The sequence below is a fragment of the Dendropsophus ebraccatus genome, chromosome 13, assembly GCF_027789765.1.
Source record: "Dendropsophus ebraccatus isolate aDenEbr1 chromosome 13, aDenEbr1.pat, whole genome shotgun sequence".
Classification (NCBI taxonomy): domain Eukaryota; kingdom Metazoa; phylum Chordata; class Amphibia; order Anura; family Hylidae; genus Dendropsophus; species Dendropsophus ebraccatus.
This window is the reverse complement of record NC_091466.1, coordinates 79,369,970-79,392,088: the sequence shown is the minus strand read 5'-3', so window position 1 is coordinate 79,392,088 and position 22,119 is coordinate 79,369,970. Positions and strand designations below refer to the sequence as shown.

The 22,119-nt window shown below is 44.8% G+C and overlaps 1 protein-coding gene across 2 annotated transcripts in view; it reads right to left on the bottom strand.

Moving 5' to 3' along the window:
* Window positions 1-22,119, bottom strand: part of ITPK1 (inositol-tetrakisphosphate 1-kinase) — a 107,537-nt gene that overhangs the window by 71,405 nt on the left and 14,013 nt on the right. For both annotated transcript variants that reach the window (XM_069950075.1, XM_069950077.1), the window contains one exon: window positions 12,762-12,786. In XM_069950075.1, the coding sequence (XP_069806176.1) occupies window positions 12,762-12,786 (25 nt within the window). The remainder of the gene's footprint in view (window positions 1-12,761; window positions 12,787-22,119) is intronic.

The following is a 22,119-nucleotide window of genomic DNA, read 5'->3' as shown; positions in this document are numbered from 1 at the left end:
TTTCCTCAGGAGGTCAGGTGGCCCCAGGGTCTGGAGATGAGGATCCATGAATGGATTTGTCTACATCCTTGAAAAGGAATAAAGAAAAGTCTAAAGGGTCATCCTCTGATGGGGAGGGGGGTAAGAAGAAAGGGAAAAAGTAAATAAGTAAGGCTGTTTAACTCAATCACTCAGGATGGTGGCACTCACCCCATTGACTCTGGCATCCATTAACTGTGCCAGCATTAAGTCGGATACAGCTAGATTTGCAGCCTTTGATTTTCTCGGTCGTATTAACGCCGACATTTTGTTTTTGCAGGAGACCAGGTTGACAAATCAAGCCTTGCTAGTAAAAGCCAAGCGAGAGTGGAGGCATGGGCCTTCACACTGGTCTCTTGCGGCTGAGCCGTATAGTGGGGTGGCGGTCCTTTTTACCGCTCCTGTAGAATGCAGACGGGTTATTGAGTTAGAAATGGGGAGGTGCCTGATCTTGGATGTCCTCATGAAGGGGCAAGAGCTCCGGCTCATTAACATCTATGCCCCACAGACTAAGTGGGACCGTAAAAGCCTTTTTATGAGGATTAAGCCCTTTCTTTTTACGAGTCGGCAGGTGATCTTTGGTGGAGACTTCAATACTATCACGAGGTCTCAGGACAGGAGGGGCGCCAAAGACAAGCTGGCTTATGATAGCATGGCCCTGATTAGTATAGTTAGGGAAGCTCGCCTAGAGGATGCCCACATCCGGACCCCCTCAGGCCACGCGGGTTTCACCTATCATCGAGGTAGCTGCAGGTCTAGATTAGACAGGTTTTATTTAAAGGAGGAAGCAGTCTCTTCCGCAGTGTCCGTGGTTGAGGTGGAGTTCTCCGACCACTGTTTAATTTTGTTTTCCCTGAATGTTTCAGAGACCCCCCGGATGGGTAGAGGCTACTGGAGGCTGAATTCGTCCCTCCTGGAAGAAGCAGAGGTAAGACAGTCCTTTGAGGATTTTCTTCAGAGTCAGGTACCTCTGCTGGGCCTATGTAGTAGTAAGTCAGAATGGTGGGAGATATTCAAGAAGCGGGTTGCGAGGTTCTTCTGCCAGCTCTCGAGCCTCAGGTCCCTGAATAGGTATCGTGTGTATCAGGGCCTGAGGAGGAAACTCGAGCATCTCGTCTCGACTGGAGGTAGTAGAGAGGAGATCTCCAGAGTGAAAGCCTTGCTCATGAGGTGTCAGTATGATAGGCACGCATCTTTAGTTTTTGAGAGGGATTTCGGGAGGTACCGCTCGCCCGACCCCTACAGAAACTGTAAGATGTCAGTGAATAGTAAGATCGTGACTGGACTGGTTGATAGTACGGGATCTCTGAACCGGTCCAGATCAGGGATCCTGGAGGTCGTCAGATCCTTTTACTCACACCTCTTGGGGAGGAAGGATCTAGATCGAGACGTGATGTCGGGTTTCCTGGCTGAAACCATTCCTGAGCCAGGGGTAGACCCCTCTCTTGATGTTTTGGCAGAAGAGATCAGGGAAGAGGAAGTTAGACTGGTGATTGAAGGGCTTGCCCTGAAGAAGTCGCCAGGTCCAGATGGCTTAACATCTGAGTGGTATAAGACCTTCAGGGACCTCTTGGTTCCCCTCTTGACCGAGGTCTTCAATGAGTGTCTTTCCTCGGGCACTCTGCCGAGGTCAATGAGGAGGTCAGCCCTGATTCTTCTGTCAAAGGGTAAAGATTCGAGCAGCATTGAGAATTGGAGGCCCATAGCTCTTCTCAATGCGGACAGGAAGATTCTGGCCAAGATACTGTTTAATCGGCTGGTGAAGTTTGCACCCCGGCTCCTTTCGGAGGCTCAGCACTGCTCTGTTCCAGGCCGAAGCACCTTAAGTGCTGTCCTTAGTGTCAGGAAGGCAGTGGAGCGGAGTAGTGCAGGTCTTTGGAAGGGGTACTTGCTGTCCCTGCATCAGGCCAAAGCATTTGATCGGGTGAACCATGAGTACCTCTGGTCCGTCCTTCTGAGATATGGCCTACCAGATACCTTTGTTAATTGGCTTAAGATCTTGTATGCAGGGGCAGAGAGTTTCCCGCTGGTGAACGGTTGGTCTGGCCGCTCTTTTGAGGTTGGGTCTGGTGTTCGTCAGGGCTGTCCTTTGAGCCCACTGTTGTATGTGTTCGCGATCGACCCTTTCCTTAGGAGGGTTGGTTGTGGACCGTTGGCAGGGGTCGGGATGAGCCTGGAGGAGTCGGAAGCCACCCTGAGAGTGGTAGCGTACGCTGATGATGTCACTGTCTTCGTGTCCTCGAGAGAGGAGGTCGATATGGTGATGTCGGAGGTGGACCGCTACTCAGAGGCATCTGGGTCCAGCATCAGCCAGGATAAGTGCGAAAGTCTCTGGCTGGGAGGGGGAGATCCCGAGTTTGATCTCCCGGACACCCTTCCAGAGCCCCAAGACTCGGCAAAAATCCTAGGCAATACATTCGGCCAGGGTGATTACCCGACTAAAAACTGGGATGGTAGGCTCCAGAATGCCGCTCAGAAGGTGGACCAGTGGAAGGGTTGGTCTTTGACTCTCAGAAAAAGGGTACAGGTACACCTGATCAAATCGTACCTGCTCCCTTTGTTTATCTACCTGGGCAGTGTATGTATCTTGCCAGAGGCTTCCTATACTAGGATCTACAGCCTGTTCTTCCAGCTGTTATGGGGGAATAGGCTGAACCTGGTCAAGAGAAAGGTTACGTACCGCACGAGGAGACTTGGGGGTTTGTCTATGGTGAACGCTGTGGTGTTCTTAGTGAACACCTTCTTGAAAGCTAACATCGCAAACCTCTGGAAAGAGAGGGCTCCTCCGTGGGTACTCTCCTGCAGGGAATGGTTTCGGCCTTTCTTCCAGGAATGGGAGACAGGAGGGCGAGTGAAGGACCTTCGTACACCCCATGGATATCTCCCGGCTTACGCTACCCCGACTCTGAAGATGATACGTCGGTGGGGTCTGGGAATGTGGGAGATCAGAACTCAGTCGAGGAAATTCCTTGACCAAAGGGTTCTGTTGACCCATTTCCATTAGCCCCTGGTGCTCAGGGACTGCCCAGGTCGGGATCTGAGGGTTGGGTTAAGTCTACTGAACTCAAAGAGGATCCCCCAGAAGTTTTGGGACTTGGCCTGGCGCTGCTTCCAGGGGAAGCTATATGTAAGGGAGAATTTGAAGTGCACGAGCTCCGATGATCGGGGGTGTCCCTGAGAGGAGTGTGGAAATGCGCTGGAAAGCATGGATCATTTCCTGCTTCATTGTCCCTTCAATATAGGGGTTTACACCAGGGTGGGCGCCTCCATAGGTTGGAGTCAGTTAGTCAGTCTCACCTATCCGGAGTGGGCTTATGGAGTATTCAGGAACCTGGGTGGCCGAGATCGCTGCACGTTATTTCTAGTCAGCTTAGTGGTTAGGTACCACACGTGGAACGCACGGTGTCTAGTATCTACACAGCGTAGAGTCCTCTCCGAGGTGGAGTTCTGTAGGAACATCACTGGTGACCTTGGGAAGATCAGGTCTTTGGAGTATGGCAGGCTGGGTACAAGTAGGGCTTCTCTCCTGTGGAGAGGTTTTTCCTTCGCTGTGCCCTAGGTACTGAGCCCACTGGGTAAGGGACCATAATTCTAGTTAGGGACAGAGTAGGTAGGGACAGAGGTAGGGAGAGTGTGAAGGTTAGATTAATATTTAGGGATAGTATTAGGGAGAGGGTAGGGTGAATAGTAAGGGATAGGTTATAAATTATTATGGTACCCGGTCTGCCATCCTCCGATCCCGGTGGGGGGCTGTGCATGACACGTTAGCTTTTTGTTTTCTATCAAGTAATAAACAGTAAAGGGCTTACAGGCTACCGAACTTGAGCCTTGCTGTTATGTCATAATGTGTTGGTGTTACGGGATATTGTTATGGTGCATATTTTATTTTTAGGTAGTTTGGTAAGTTGAGGGCTGGATAAGCCTTATGGACAATTATAGTTATTGTTTAAGTTCTGGGGTATAGGATAGGTTGGGTGGGGTGATGGGGAGGGGGGGGGGGTTGTTTTTCCCTGGATGGGTACTTGGAGTTCTGGCATGGGTCACTGAGAGACAAGAACTGAACTGATGGACCCAGACTCATGTCCAGATTTGGGGTGTGGGAAGTGGGGCTTATATTTAGAATATGGTTGATGTAATTTTATGATTTGTATTATTATTTTTATTATATTATTATTTTTTTTGCATTATTATTATTATTATTTATTTATTTGTGTCTTATAAGGCAGCCGGACCTCATATTCTTAAGTTGGTATTGGGATATTTCTACAACTGTTAAAGTTGTATAGCGTGTGTGTGGTGGTTGGACGGGAGTTATGTATCTGAAAAGGGGGGGGGGGGGCTTGTGGAGCTTGGTGGGTGAATTACGCTGGTGTGAGTGTGGGGGGGGGCTTTGTGTGTTGGGTTTGCAGGGTAAGGTGTGTGTGTGTGCGCGCGTGTGTTTATAATGAAAGAAGAAAAAAGAAAAAAAAAAAAGAAAAAGAAAAAAAGAAAAAAAAAAAAAGTCCAGATTGGGACTGCGTTAAATTACAGCCGAGAATGGCTCAGAGCATAGATTTTTGGTTTGGTCTAGACAGAGTGTCTATACTATATTATTTCTGTGTGCTGTGAGGTGTGAGTGTGGGGTAGGTAGTAGCGGTGGTGGGGGTAGTAATAGTAGTAGTAAGGGTAAGTTGGGGGGGTAGTGTTTTATTATGAAGCTGGACTGGCCGGGTGAGGCAGGTGTGAGGGATGATTTCCTTATAGAAAATATGATTATTTCGAAATTTATTGATTTGTTGTTTTTGTTATAAGCAGAAAGCTTTGTATTTGTTTTTGTTATGGCTGATGGAGCCGCGTTTATGTTGTTATACTTGTTAAGTTTTATATTTTTCTAATAAAAAGAATTACAGGATGTAACTCAGGATCAGTAATGGATGTACACAGTGACCTCACCAGCAGAATAGTGAGTGCAGCTCTGGAGTATAATACAGGATGTAACTCAGGATCAGTAATGTAATGTATGTACACAGAATAGTGAGTGCAGCTCTGGGGTATAATATAGGATATAACTCAGGATCAGTAATGTAATGTATGTACACAGAATAGTGAGTGCAGCTCTGGGGTATAATACAAGATGTAACTCAGGATCAGTTATGTAATGTATGTACACAGTGACCCCACCAGCAGAATAGTGAGTGCAGCTCTGGGGGTATAATACAGGATGTAACTCAGGATCAGTTATGTAATGTATGTACACAGTGACCCCACCAGCAGAATAGTGAGTGCAGCTCTGGAGTATAATACAGGATGTAACTCAGGATCAGTAATCTAATGTATGTACACAGTGACCCCACCAGCAGAATAGTGAGTGCAGCTCTGGAGTATAATACAAGATGTAACTCAGGATCAGTAATCTAATGTATGTACACAGTGACCCCACCAGCAGAATAGTGAGTGCAGCCCTGGAGTATAATACAGGATCAGTAATGTATATACAGATGTAGCAGGCTACATGTCATCTCATGGGATCTCCTGATATATTGGAGTTAATGGATCAGTAATCTATGTGCAGTACAATCCCAGAAATGACACAGCATTATGGAGCATCCCCAGCCACCTCTAGGATCAATAGTCTGTTATAGATTTGTCCTTGGTTGTGATGGGAAGCCCCAGGCCCGGCCGGCAGACTCTACTAATATCATCACAGGGTAGGAGAGTAGCACTATGGCCTATGTTATAGATCCCACGGTCATGTATTATACGGCTCACGGCAGCCGGGTTATCAGGTCAGGTCAGGTCAGAACTTATAATAACCGAGAATTATCTTGAGGAATTATTATGGAGATCATCCACAACTATACATTGTACCAATGTCCCATGTGTAGAGAAGCCCCCCAGGGTGGTGAGTGCAGACCCCAGGGGACCCGGAATATGGGCACTTTATATCCGGCCTAATCTACGGGTCCCTTTACACAGACAGATATATCTGAGGTCATAAAAGAAAGACTGAGGTTTCTCCTCTTCCCTAATCCATTCCTGGCTTTGGCTTCAATAATCTGACAGATAAATCGGTATAAAGGAGCCTAACATGTCCAATGAGCGGTAACAGGCGGATAGTGACCTGCGGGAGTGTATCAGGTACAATACTGCCATATCCCATATATCAATTAAGAAAGATACATCTCGAGGACAAGTGTCCCTATAATCCCAGCTATGGAGAACGGCAGAGCTGCAGATGTGAGAGGAGAAGCCAAATACTGCCCCCCCCCCAAGAATATACGTCATATATATATATCATCCCAGAGGAAACAACACCAGGGGACGTGAATACTAAACATAGCCAATCATTAAAGGGGACGAACATCTTTATATCTATATGTATACCACCACATGCATAACATCGGGTCATACCCAGCATTCTCCTTGTCACTATATACAGTATATACCCAGGTTATACCAGCTGCACATATATAATTATATACAGTATATACCCAGGTTATACCGGCTGTACATCTATAATTATATACAGGAGATCCCCAGGTTATACCAGCTGTACATATATAATGATATACAGGAGATCCCCAGGTTATACCAGCTGTACCTATATAATTATATACAGGAGATCCCCAGGTTATACCAGCTGTACCTATATAATTATATACAGGAGATCCCCAGGTTATACCAGCTGTACCTATATAATTATATACAGGAGATCCCCAGGTTATACCAGCTGTACATATATAATTATATACAGTATATACCCAGGTTATACCGGCTGTACATATATATAATTATATACAGTATATACCCAGGTTATACCAGCTGAACATATATAATTATATACAGTATATACCCAGGTTATACCAGCTGTACATATATAATTATATACAGTATATATCCAGGTTATACCAGCTGTACATATATAATTATATACAGTATATACCCAGGTTATACCAGCTGAACATATATAATTATATACAGTATATACCCAGGTTATACCAGCTGTACATATATAATTATATACAGTATATACCCAGGTTATATCAGCTGTACATATATAATTATATACAGTATATACCCAGGTTATAAAAGCTGTACATATATAATTATATAAAGGAGATCCCCAGGTTATACCAGCTGTACATATATAATTATATACAGGAGATTCCCAGGTTATACCAGCTGTACATATATAATTATATACAGTATATACCCAGGTTATACCAGCTGTACATATATAATTATATACAGTATATACCTAGGTTATACCAGCTGTACATATATAATTATATACCCAGGTTATACTAGCTGTACATATATAATTATATACAGTATATCCCCAGGTTATACCAGCTGTACATATATATAATTATATACAGTATATATCCAGGTTATACCAGCTGTACATATATAATTATATACAGGAGATCCCCAGGTTATACCAGCTGTACATATATAATTATATAAAGGAGATCCCCAGGTTATACCAGCTGTACATATATAATTATATGCAGTATATACCCAGGTTATACCAGCTGTACATATATAATTATATACAGTATATACCCAGGTTATACCAGCTGTACATATATAATTATATACAGTATATACCCAGGTTATACCGGCTGTACATATATAATTATATACAGGAGATACCCAGGTTATACCAGCTGTACATATTTAATTATATACAGTATATACCCAGGTTATACCAGCTGTACATATATAATATACAGTATATACCCAGGTTATACCAGCTGTACACAGGGGCTGGCTGGCAAACTTTAGCCTGGGGGGCAAGTACACAGCAGTGGCCCATGAGTAGCGGATATTCGCCAGGGCCGAACCTAAACATCCCAAGCCGGCCGGGGGTGAGGGGAACATAATAAAGAATCCATACTTACTTGTCCCAATGCCTCCGCAGTGCAGCGTCACTGCTCACAGACCGGTTCCTGCAGCTCCTGGTCCTGCAACGTCACGCACTGGGGCGAACGGGTACTTCCTGCCGGACTTGACAATGCAGGAATGGGAGGAGCAGGATAACAGTAGCTGTGAGAGAGGTGGTGAACCTGTACTGCAGGGGCACAGGGACGGGTAAGTATAGATTCTTTTTTATGTTCCTCCAACCTCTGCTGCCCCAGAATTTTTATGTAAGGCCAGAGTTTAATCTGCTCTGGCTTGGATTATACCTTGTATGGACATGGACATCATACTATTACTGACCAAACCCTGTATACTTATATAACCAATAATATCAGTATACAAGGGGCAAATAATACCGCCATACCATGACCACATACTACAATCACATAGTAACTACATTATAAAAGGTTACCTAATACCGTCACACCACAAGCATTACTACTATACTGGTACTACACTCCACCACACAGGGGCCAATATTCCCCCATACGGTGACCAAATAGTGGTAGATACCAGCTGTACACAAGCTCTGTATACCATATAAGTACAGTGCAAACACATCCAGTGACTCACAGATGACGTTTTCTGAGTCGGTCAGGTTTCCTTTTCTTTTCGATCATGAATAATTCTTCCAACCACAAATCATCTCAGCAGTATCTGCCAGACAAACATCTTCAGCACCTTACTTTTACAGCACCTTTACCCACTTTTATACAAACTCTCCATCATAGTGCCCCTAAACAGTAACAGGACCTTCTTTAAAGACCAATCTGTAGTCACTTCCCTTTTCTGTGCCTCTTTTTAAAGTTAGGTCCCTTCTTCATGCCTGTATCTGTAATGAGACCCCCTATTTGTTCCCCATCTGTAATTGTGCCCCCTGTCTTTGCCCTCATCTTTAGTTAGGCCCCCCTTTGTGTCCCCATCTGCAGTTAACCCCACCCTCTCCTTGTGCTAAGTGAATAGCACCCATTTGTCCTAATGAACTGTACTACTGTCCCCCTGGATAAACTGTGCTTCTTATGAACTGTCTATAATAAATAGTACCACTGCCCCCCACAACACTGTCCTCTAATGTACTGTACCGCTGTCCTCTCTAATGTACTGTACCACTGACCCCCCCTAATGTACTGTACCGCTGTCCTCTCTAATGTACTGTACCACTGACCCCCCCTAATGTACTGTACCACTGTCCTCTCTAATGTACTGTACCACTGACCCCCCCAATGTACTGTACCACTGTCACATCTAATGTACTGTACCACTGCCCCCCCAACTATCCTCTAATGTACTGTACCACTGTCCTCTCTAATGTACTGTACCACTGTCCTCTAATGTACTGTACCACTGTCCTCTCTAATGTACTGTACCACTGACCCCCCCCCTAATGTACTGTACCACTGTCCTCTCTAATGTACTGTACCACTGACCCCCCCAATGTACTGTACCACTGACCCCCCCTAATGTACTGTACCCCTGCCCCCTCTAATGTACTGTACCACTGTCCCCTCTAATGTACTGTACCACTGTCCTCTAATGTACCGTACCACTGTCCCCTCTAATGCACTGTACCACTGTCCCCTCTAATGTACTGCACCACTGTCCTCTAATGTACTGCACCACTGTCCTCTAATGTACTGTGCCACTGTCCTCTCTAATGTACTGTACCACTGTCCTCTCTAATGTACTGTACCACTGACCCCCCCCAATGTACTGTACCACTGACCCCCCCCCAATGTACTGTACCACTGTCACATCTAATGTACTGTACCACTGCCCCCCCAACTATCCTCTAATATACTGTACCACTGTCCTCTCTAATGCACTGTACCACTGTCCCCTCTAATGTACTGTACCACTGTCCTCTAATGTACCGTACCACTGTCCCCTCTAATGCACTGTACCACTGTCCTCTAATGTACTGCACCACTGTCCTCTAATGTACTGTGCCACTGTCCTCTAATGTACTGCACCACTGTCCTCTAATGTACTGTGCCACTGTCCTCTAATGTACTGCACCACTGTCCTCTAATGTACTGTGCCACTGTCCTCTCTAATGTACTGTACCACTGTCCTCTATGTACTGTACCACTGACCCCTCTAATGCACTATACCACTGTCCTCTCTAATGTACTGTACCACTGACCCCTCTAATGCACTATACCACTGTCCTCTCTAATGTACTGTACCACTGACCCCCTAATGTAACGTACCACTGACCCCCTAATGTAACCTACCACTGAGCCCCCTAAATCATTGTTTCCCAACCAGTGGCTCCTCAGATGTTCGTAAACTACAACTTCCATTATGCAAGCAGGACATGATAATAGTTGTAGTTTGGTAACACTTGAGGAGCGCCTGGATAGGAAGCAATGATTTATGGGTACAGTTTATTTAGTGTGATTTCTCCAACATCTGACCCTTCTGCAGTTATTAAACTACAACCCCCATTATATCCTGCCAGCAGGGCATGATAGGGGTTGTAGTTTTGTAACAACTGAGGAGCCACTGTTAGGAAGTAATGATTTAGGGGTACAGTTTATTTTGTGTGGTGTTCTCCAACATGTGACCCTCCTGCTGTTCCTAAACTACCATCCCCATTATCTCCTGCTAGAAGGGCATGATGGGAGTTGTAGTGTTTCACTAACTGAGCAGTCACAGGTTGGAGAACACTACCTAAACTCTACCTAAATTATTGCTTCCTAACCAGTGACTCCTCAGCTGTTGCCAAACTACAACTCCTATCATGTCCTGCCACCAGGATATAATGGGAGCTGTAGTTATGCAATAACTGGAGAGTCAAATGTTGTAGATAGGACAAAGCACAATGCACAATGCCCCCCCCCCCCATATACTTACTTCACAAGCTGGTCCGTGCTTCTCTGCTGTTCTGGCCTCTTCTGGTTAGGTCTGACCAGAGCAGAGAGGAGCAGGCCCGGCTAATCACACTGCAGAATCACGGAGGAAACACTGGCTGCCCAGACAGGGAGGTGAGTGTCCCCTGCTCCAGCCAGCCCTAGGCTACTGTATTGTATTGGTGTCTTATAGACCCCAGTACTATACAGTAACCCCCCCAGACCCGCTCCCCACAACCCAGGCCCCCTCCCCAGATACCAGTCGGGCGGTGGGCGGCTCTTCTCCCGGCAGGCGTCCTCCTCCATGGGCTGTGCACTTCTCTTTGCTCAGTGATGGAACAGGCTGCCTGCTCCACCAATGAGCAAAGTGAAGTGTGAGGCAGAGTCAGCGCGGCGTTCTGTCACCGCTGCTGACTGCTAGAGAGTGAGTGCAGGGGCCGCACTTACTGAGGAAAGAATTAAAGTGGCAGAGCGGCCCTAGCAACATCCGGACGCCGCGGCCCTTAGGTGTAGTGGGGGGACCGGCCCGGGGGGCATATGCCACCCTGCCCCCCTGGCCAGCCCGCCCCTGGCTGTACATATATAATTATATAAAGGTGATCCCCAGGTTATACCAGCTGTACATATATAATTATATACAGGAGATTCCCAGGTTATACCAGCTGTACATATATAATTATATACAGTATATACCCAGGTTATACCGGCTGTAGAAGTTATCCTCTCTCTCTCTTTCCTGGACACTATGGGAGTCTGCGCTGCAGAAAAGTAACTGGGTCATGGAAGGACATTTATAAAAAGCGACTCCTCATACTGTGCAGTTACTGCTGAGCCGGGTGATACGAGCAGCAGAACACAACCTCCATATATAATACACAGGAGGTTATAAGTCAGCCTCTAAACCCTCTGCTTGCTGTCAGTGAATGGAACCAATAACAGGACAGGGGAAGCTGGCGAAAGGTTCCGTAACCCCAGTATATGGGGCCTGTCCAGTGTAACAGGGTGCATTGTGGGAAGGTCCCGGGGGCTCCTTTCTCAATGTTTAGACTTTTTTCGTACTATTTACTTTTATCTAAATCTGAAACCAAAAAAAGCTGAGAAGTTGCAGAGCGCGGTGGTGGCAACAGAGGGATCGCTGCAGCATCGTCCGGCTGTCACTGACCTGCCACTAAAGATTAGCGCACTGGGATAGGAAAGCGGCACGAGGAGGCGAGATAAACTATTATGAAAGGAAATGCAAATATAACTTTTTTTCCTGGAAGAAACAAGTCATCCGGAACAAGAGAAAGAACTCATGTGCAGCGTCCATACAGCTTCCAGAAGTGCTACGTGTTCTGTACTGCTGTGCATCCTGAGCTTCCTGCTTCATGAATCCAGTACTGATCCTGAGTGACATCCTGTATTATACTCCAGAGCTGCACTCACTATTCTGCTGGTGGGGTCACTGTGTACATACATTACTGATCCTGAGTTACATCCTGCATTATACTCCAGAGCTGCACTCACTATTCTGCTGGTGGGGTCACTGTGTACATACATTACTGATCCTGAGTTACATCCTGTATTATACCCCAGAGCTGCACTCACTATTCTGCTGTTCCTGTGTAATGTACTGTGCTTGGAGGTGTCATGCTTGCTGACTGTTTCCAGTCCTAGGCAGTGTATACGACACACGGGTGTGTGTACCTACAAGGCACTGTATATATATATATATATATATATATATACATACACACACACACTGTACACACAGGAGGAAGGGCCTCTCCTGACCAATCTCCATGATAGAAGAGAGAATAGAACTAAGTGCTGTCGTCCATCTGTTATTCCTCCGGGAAATATCAGGCTAAACCATAAAAGAGGCGGTACCAGTTAGGGGTGTGTCTGAGACTATCCAATCAATGCAGAGACACGCCCCCACAGGCAGGTCAGGAGAGGCCAGGGCTCTATGTAATAGTCTATGGATTAGAGAGAGAGGGAGCTACTCACCTGCACCACCTCAATCCCCCGCTTCCTAGAAGAACAGAAGAAAAGACACAATGTAACAACAACATAGATAGAAAGGCAACAGTCTAATAACAGTAACAGTCTCGCTAAAGAGACGGCCGCCTTGGAGAGTGTACCGCCCCATCCACCTGAATATATAATGCATGTCTGGTACAGCAGCAGTAGTCTGGGCTTCAGAGCTGCTGTTCCTCTCTCTTTGTCTGATATACATACACACACATATATACACACATACATACATACATACATACACACACACACACACACACATTATATATATATATATATATATATATATATACTAGAAAATGTACCCGGCGCTGCCCGGGTATAAAGTGTCAGTGTTTTAATTAGATTTGTTCTAAGGTGCCCAGGAGGCCAAGCTAAAGGTATTGTTTCATCTGAGTTAATCAGTGGAATTAGTGTATAACTGTAGTGCATAGTTGGAGGGGTTCTGTATACCCACAATATAGATTTTAGGGGTCTCCCATATCTGTAGTGCATAGTTGGGGGGGCTGTATACCTATAGTGTATAGTTGGGGGGTCCTGTATACCTGTAGTGTATAGTTGAGGGAGGTCCTGTATACCTGCAGTGTACAGTTGGTGAAGGTCCAGTATACCTGAACTATATAGTTCGGGGGTCCTGTATACCTGTAGTGTATAATTGGTGGAGGTCTTGTATACCTGTGGTATATAGTTCGGGGGTCCTGTATAACTGTAGTGTATAGTTTGAGGGTCCTGTATAACTGTAGTATAGAGTTGGTGGAGGTCCTGTATACCTGTAGTATATAGTTTGGGGTCCTGTATACCTGTAGTATATAGTTGGTGGAGGTTCTGTATACCTGAAGTATATAGTTGGTGGAGGTCCTGTATACCTGTAGTGTATATTTTTGGGGTCCTGTATACCTGTAGTGTAAAGTTTGGGGTCCTGTATACCTGTAGTGTAAAGTTTGGGGTCCTGTATACCTGTAGTATATAGTTTGTGGAGGTCCCGTGCACCTGTAGTGTATAGTTTTGGGGTCCTGTATACCTGTAGTGTCCTGTATACCTGCAGGGTCGTATTTACCCGTATGGCAGTGTTATTCAGTCACAGTGTGTCGGTATTGGTCAGGTCTGGTATGACAGTGTTATCCAGTCACAGTATGGTGGTATTGGTCAGGTCTGGTATGGCAGTGTTATCCAGTCACAGGGTGGTATACCTGTAGTGCCCTGTATATACATGTACTGTATAGTTGGAGTAGGGGGTCCTGTATATATATGTACTGTATAGATGGAGTTGGGGGCCCTGTATACATGTACTGTATAGATGGAGTAGGGGGTCCTGTATATACATGTACTGTATAGATGGAGTAGGGGGTCCTGTATATACATGTACTGTATAGATGGAGTAGGGGGCCCTGTATACATGTACTGTATAGATGGAGTAGGGGGTCCTGTATAGATGGAGTAGGGTGTCCTGTATATACATGTACTGTATAGATGGAGTAGGAGGTCCTGGATATACATGTACTGTATGGATGGAGTAGGGGGCCCTGTATATACATGTACTGTATGGATGGAGTAGGGGGCCCTGTATATACATGTACTGTATAGATGGAGTAGGGGGTCCTGTATATACATGTACTGTATAGATGGAGTAGGGGGTCCTGTATATACATGTACTGTATAGATGGAGTAGGAGGTCCTGTATATACATGTACTGTATAGATGGAGTAGGGGGTCCTGTATATACATGTACTGTATGGATGGAGTAGGGGGTCCTGTATATACATGTACTGTATAGATGGAGTAGGGGGTCCTGTATATACATGTACTGTATAGATGGAGTAGGGGGCCCTCTATACATGTACTGTATAGATGGAGTAGGGGGTCCTGTATATACATGTACTGTATAGATGGAGTAGGGGGTCCTGTATATACATGTACTGTATAGATGGAGTAGGGGGTCCTGTATATACATGTACTGTATAGATGGAGTAGGGGGTCCTGTATATACATGTACTGTATAGATGGAGTAGGGGGCCCTGTATACATGTACTGTATAGATGGAGTAGGGGGTCCTGTATACATGTACTGTATAGATGGAGTAGGGGGTCCTGTATATACATGTACTGTATAGATGGAGTAGGGGGTCCTGTATATACATGTACTGTATAGATGGAGTAGGGGGTCCTGTATATACATGTACTGTATAGATGGAGTAGGGGGTCCTGTATACATGTACTGTATAGATGGAGTAGGGGGTCCTGTATATACATGTACTGTATAGATGGAGTAGGGGGTCCTGTATACATGTACTGTATAGATGGAGTAGGGGGTCCTGTATATACATGTACTGTATAGATGGAGTAGGGGGTCCTGTATACCTGTACTGTATAGATGGAGTAGGGGGTCCTGTATATACATGTACTGTATAGATGGAGTAGGGGGCCCTGTATACATGTACTGTATAGATGGAGTAGGGGGTCCTGTATACATGTACTGTATAGATGGAGTAGGGGGCCCTGTATATACATGTACTGTATAGATGGAGTAGGGGGTCCTGTATACATGTACTGTATAGATGGAGTAGGGGGTCCTGTATACATGTACTGTATAGATGGAGTAGGGGGTCCTGTATACATGTACTGTATAGATGGAGTAGGGGGTCCTGTATATACATGTACTGTATAGATGGAGTAGGGGGTCCTGTATACATGTACTGTATAGATGGAGTAGGGGGTCCTGTATATACATGTACTGTATAGATGGAGTAGGGGGTCCTGTATACCTGTACTGTATAGATGGAGTAGGGGTTCTACCAGTTATTACTGTGGATGTTGTGAGGCAGCTTCCCTAGCAACCATTGCTCCCTGTGAAAATGAAAGCAGTAATCCTATTGGTTGCTAAGGCTCCAACTGCCGTGTCTGCTGCAGCTAATTATATCACCAGTGTTTGCAGTGAGGAGATTTTCCCATTCATCTCTATGGGGCGCCTCTCTTCCCCCTCCCCCTCCCCTCCTGTACATTTGGCGGGGACGGGACCTTCGCAATAACCTTCCCGGGCACCCAATGTATCTGTGGGCCAAATTTGGGGTCAAATGGTTCAGGTGTTTGGAAGTCTATTTGAGACAGACAGACAGACAGACTTTCATTTTTATGATATACTAGAAAATGTACCCGGCGCTGCCCAGGTATAAAGTGTCAGTGTGTTAATTAGATTTGTTCTAAGGTGCCCAGGAGGCCAAGCTAAAGGTATTGTTTCATCTGAGTTAATCAGTGGAATTAGTGTATACCTGTAGTGCATAGTTGGAGGGGTTCTGTATACCCACAATGTATAGTTTTTAGGGGTCTCGCATATCTGTAGTGCATAGTTGGGGGGGCTGTATACCTATAGTGTATAGTTGGGGGGGTCCTGTATACTTTAAGTGTGTAGTTGGGGGGGCTGTATACCTGTAGTGTATAGTTGAGGGAGGTCCTGTATACCTGCAGTGTACAGTTGGTGAAGGTCCTGTATACCTGTACTGTATAGTTCGGGGGTCCTGTATACCTGTAGTATATAGTTGGTGCTGTATACCTGTAATGTATAGTTGGTGGAGGTCTTGTATACCTGTAGTTTATAGTTTGAGGGTCCTGGATACCTGTAGTGTATAATTGGTGGAGGTCTTGTATACCTGTAGTATATAGTTCGGGGGTCCTGTATACCTGTAGAGAATAGTTTGAGGGTCCTGTATAACTATAGTATAGAGTTGGTGGAGGTCCTATATACCTGTAGTGTATAGTTTGTATAGTCCTATATACCTGTAGTATATAGCTGGTGGAGTTCCTGTATACCTGTAGTATATTTGGGGTCCTGTATACTTGTAGTATAGAGTTGGTGAAGGTGCTGTATACCTGTATTATAGAGTTGGTGTAGGTCCTGTATACCTGTAGTGTATAGTTTTGAGGTCCTATAAACCTGTAGTATATAGTTGGTGGAGTTCCTGTATACCTGTACTGTATAGTTTTGGGGTCCTCTATACCTGTAGTGTATAGTTTGGGGTCCTGTATACCTGTAGTATATAGTTGGTGGAGGTCCTGTATACCTGAAGTATATAGTTGGTGGAGGTCCTGTATACCTGTAGTGTATAATTTTGGGGTCCTTTATACCTGTAGTGTAAAGTTTGGGGTCCTGTATACCTGTAGTATATAGTTTTGTGGAGGTCCCGTGCACCTGTAGTGTATAGTTTTGGGGTCCTGTATACCTGTAGTGTCCTGTATACCTACAGGGTTGTATTTACCCGTATGGCAGTGTTATTCAGTCACAGTGTGTCGGTATTGGTCATGTCTGGTATGGCGGTGTTATCCAGTCACAGTATGGCGGTATTGGTCAGGTCTGGTGTGGCGGTGTTAACCAGTCACGGTATGGTGGTATTGGTCAGGTCTGGTATAGCGGTGTTATCCAGTCACAGTATGGCAGTATTGGTCAGGTCTGATATGATGGTGTTATCCAGTCACAGTATGGCGGTATTGGTCAGGTCTGGTGTGGCAGTGTTACCCAGTCACAGTTTGGCAGTATTGGTCAGGTCTGGTATGGCAGTGTTATCCAGTCACAGTATGGCAGTATTGGTCAGGTCTGATATGGCAGTGTTATCCAGTCACAGTATGGCGGTATTGGTCAGGTCTGGTATGGCAGTGTTATCCTGTCACAGTATGGCAATATTGGTCAGGTCTGGTGGGGCAGTGTTATCCAGTCACAGTATGGCAGTATTGGTCAGGTCTGGTGTGGCAGTGTTATCCAGTCACAGTATGGCGGTATTGGTCAGGTCTGGTATGACAGTGTTATCCAGCACAGTATGGTGGTATTGGTCAGGTCTGGTATGACAGTGTTATCCAGCACAGTATGGCGGTATTGGTCAGGTCTGGTGTGGCGGTGTTATCCAGTCACAGTATGGTGGTATTGGTCAGGTCTGGTGTGGCAGTGTTATCCAGTCACAGTATGGTGGTATTGGTCAGGTCTGATATGACAGTGTTATCCAGTCACAGTATGGCGGTATTGGTCAGGTCTGGTGTGGCAGTGTTACCCAGTCACAGTTTGGTATACCTGTAGTGCCCTGTATATACATGGAGTAGGGGGTCCTGTATATACATGTACTGTATAGATGGAGTAGGGGGCCCTGTATATACATGTACTGTATAGATGGAGTAGGGGGTCCTGTATATACATGTACTGTATAGATGGAGTAGGGGGTCATGTATACATGTACTGTATAGATGGAGTAGGGGGTCCTGTATATACATGTACTGTATAGATGGAGTAGGGGGTCCTGTATATACATGTACTGTATAGATGGAGTAGGGGGTCCTGTATACCTGTACTGTATAGATGGAGTAGGGGGTCTACCAGTTATTACTGTGGATGTTGTGAGGCAGTTTCCATAGCAACCATTGCTCCCTGTGAAAATGAAAGCAGTAATCCTATTGGTTGCTAAGGCTCCAACTGCCGTGTCTGCTGCAGCTAATTATATCACCTGTGTGTGCAGTGAGGAGATTTTCCCATTCATCTCTATGGGGCGCCTCTCTTTCCCCTCCCCCTCCCCTCCTGTATATCTGGCGGGGACGGGACCTTTGCAATAACCTTCCTGAGCACCCAATGTATCTGTGTGCCAAATTTGGGGTCAAACAGTTCAGGCGTTTGGAAGTCTATAGAGGACAGACAGACAGACTTTGATTTTTATGATATAGATATATATATATATATACATAAATAAATACATACATACACACACACACGTTGCTACATTGTTTCCCTGAAAATAAGACATTCTCAGGAAATAAGGCGTAGTGGAGGATTGACAGGACAGCTTACCATAAGGCGTCCCCCAATAGTAAGACCCCCGCCACTAAGGGAAGGGGGTGGGTTGTCTGGTTTGTGATGACAACTACAATACAGCATATAATAAATGAGTGAGTTCTTCTTCATGGAGAAATAAGACGTCCCCTGATAAGAAGACACAGCCACATCTTCATATAATACATAATATAAGACACCGCCACATCTTCATATAATATATAATATAAGACACCGCCACATCTTCATATAATATAAGTCATAGCCACATCTTCATATAATATATAATATAGGACACCGCCACATCTTCATATAATATATAACATAGGACACCGCCACATCTTCATATAATATAAGACACAGCCACATCTTCATATAATACATAATATAAGACACAGCCACATCTTCATATAAGATATAATATAAGTCATAGCCACATCTTCATATAATATATAATATAAGTCATAGCCACATCTTCATATAATATATAATATATAAGACACCGCCACATCTTCATATAATATATAATATAAGACACCGCCACATCTTCATATAATATATAATATAAGACACCGCCACATCTTCATATAATATATAATATATAAGACGCCGCCACATTTTCATATAATATATAAGACACCGCCAGATCTTCATATAATATATAATAAAAGACACCGCCACATCTTCATATAATATATAATATAAGACACCGCCACATCTTCATATAATATATAATATAAGACACCGCCACATCTTCATATAATATATAATATATAAGACGCCGCCACATTTTCATATAATATATAAGACACCGCCAGATCTTCATATAATATATAATAAAAGACACCGCCACATCTTCATATAATATATAATATAAGACACCGCCACATCTTCATATAATATATAATATAAGACACCGCCACATCTTCATATAATATATAATATATAAGACGCCGCCACATTTTCATATAATATATAAGACACCGCCACATCTTCATATAATATATAATAAAAGACACCGCCACATCTTCATATAATATATAATATAAGACACCGCCACATCTTCATATAATATATAATATATAAGACACCGCCACATCTTCATATAATATATAATATAAGACACAGCCACATCTTCATATAATATATAATATATAATATATAAGACACCGCCACATCTTCATATAATATATAATATAAGACACCGCCACATCTTCATATAATATATAATATAAGACACTGTTTTCCTTTTGGGGAGACACGGTACTGACCATAGATTGTAGGGTCGAGGCACAAGGGAGCAGTCCCGATCCCTCCGCGTGCGGCCAGATAATATGCTGGCGATTTGTGGTTTCTCAGGGACCGGATGTAAATTTCTAACATTATAATCTGTGAAATATGCGGCAGCCGGAATTATAGGCAACATATCTGATTATGGTGGAGACTGTTGTGTCTGTATACAATGTGCGGACTTACATTGTGGAGGAACTACAACTACTAGCATAATGGCACTATAATAACCTCCCGAGACATATGACTGATATCAGCCGCTCCTCTTATAACGCTCCAGTACTGATATAACCTCCTATTACATCCTATGTGACTGATATCAGCCGCTCCTCTTATAACACTCCAGTACTGATATAACCTCCTATTACATCATATGTGACTGATATCAGCCGCTCCTCTTATAACGCTCCAGTACTGATATAACCTCCTATTACATCCTATGTGACTGATATCAGCCGCTCCTCTTATAACACTCCAGTACTGATATAACCTCCTATTACATCCTATGTGACTGATATCAGCCGCTCCTCTTATAACGCTCCAGCACTGATATAACCTCCAGATATTACATCATATGTGACTGATATCAGCCGCTCCTCTTATAACGCTCCAGCACTGATATAACCTCCAGATATTACATCATATGTGACTGATATCAGCCGCTCCTCTTATAACGCTCCAGCACTGATATAACCTCCTATTACATATGTGACTGATATCAGCCGCTCCTCTTATAACGCTCCAGTACTGATATAACCTCCTATTACATCATATGTGACTGATATCAGCCGCTCCTCTTATAACGCTCCAGTACTGATATAACCTCCTATCATGTGACTGATATCAGTCGCTCCTCTTATAACGCTCCATTACTTATATAACCTCCTATTACATCATATGTGACTGATATCAGCCGCTCCTCTTATAACGCTCCATTACTTATATATCCTCCTATTACATCATATGTGACTGATATCAGCCGCTCCCCTTATAACGCTCCAGTACTGATATAACCTCCTATTACATCATATGTGACTGATATCAGCTGCTCCTCTTATAACGCTTTAGTAGTGATGTCACTTTTACACCTCGCACTATTAGAAGCTGTCAGCCGTAGTGTTAGTGACATCCAGTATGTTATAATGTCGGAGGCTCTTGTGCAGCCACGTCACACTCTGGCCCGTAGGGCCATTATTTTTGGCCCGCCTAGAAAATCAATTGATAGGACATCGCAACAGATTATAATATGGTCTTCAGGTCGTCAGGATGGCCTAAGTATGGAGGCCATATCCACGGGTAGGGTGGGTTCAGGAGCCGTCCAGGGGTGACCTTAACTTCTAGGCCGCATGCAGATCTGGCTCCTCCCCTACAGGCACAGAAGTCAAAGCTCCGTGCAGGAGATAAAGTGCAGGCAGCACCTCGTCAGGGCCCTTACAGGCTTTGGTCGGCTCTGGCTATCGCACACGGGCCACCAGAGACCACGCTAGGAGAAGCTGCTATCACCATGGCCCTTCTCAAGAAGCAGCAAGAGGACCAACTATGCCAATGCTCCCAGCAGAGGTATTAGCGGCCTTCATGGCACAGGTTGGCTACTACATGGGGCACTAGTGTGGGAGGCTGGCTACTACATGGGGCACTAGTGTGGGAGGCTGGCTACTACATGGGGCACTAGTGTGGGAGGCTGGCTACTACATGGGGCACTAGTGTGGGAGGCTGGCTACTACATGGGGCACTAGTGTGGGAGGCTGGCCACTACATGGGGCACTAGTGTGAGAGGCTGGCCACTACATAGGGCACTAGTGTGGGAGGCTGGCTACTGCATGGGACACTATTGTGGGAGACTGGCTACTACATGGGCCCTAATGTGGGAGGCTGGCTACTACATGGGGCACTTATGGGGTGATGGCTACTATATGGGACACTATTATGGGGTGATGGCTACTATATGGGATACTATTAAAGGGTAATAGCTACTATATGGGGCACTATTATGGGGTGAGGGCCACTATATGGGGCACTATTGTGGAGGGCTTGCTACTATATGGTGCACTATTGGGAGGGCTGGCTACTATTTGGGGCACTATTGAGGGGGGTAGTTACTATATGGGGCACTATTGAGGGGGGGTAGCTACTATATGGGCACTATTACTATGTGAGGTACTATATGGAAAACCATTGGGGGTGTTGACTTCTATATGGGGCACCATTGTGGGAACTACTATGTGGGACACTATTGTGGGGA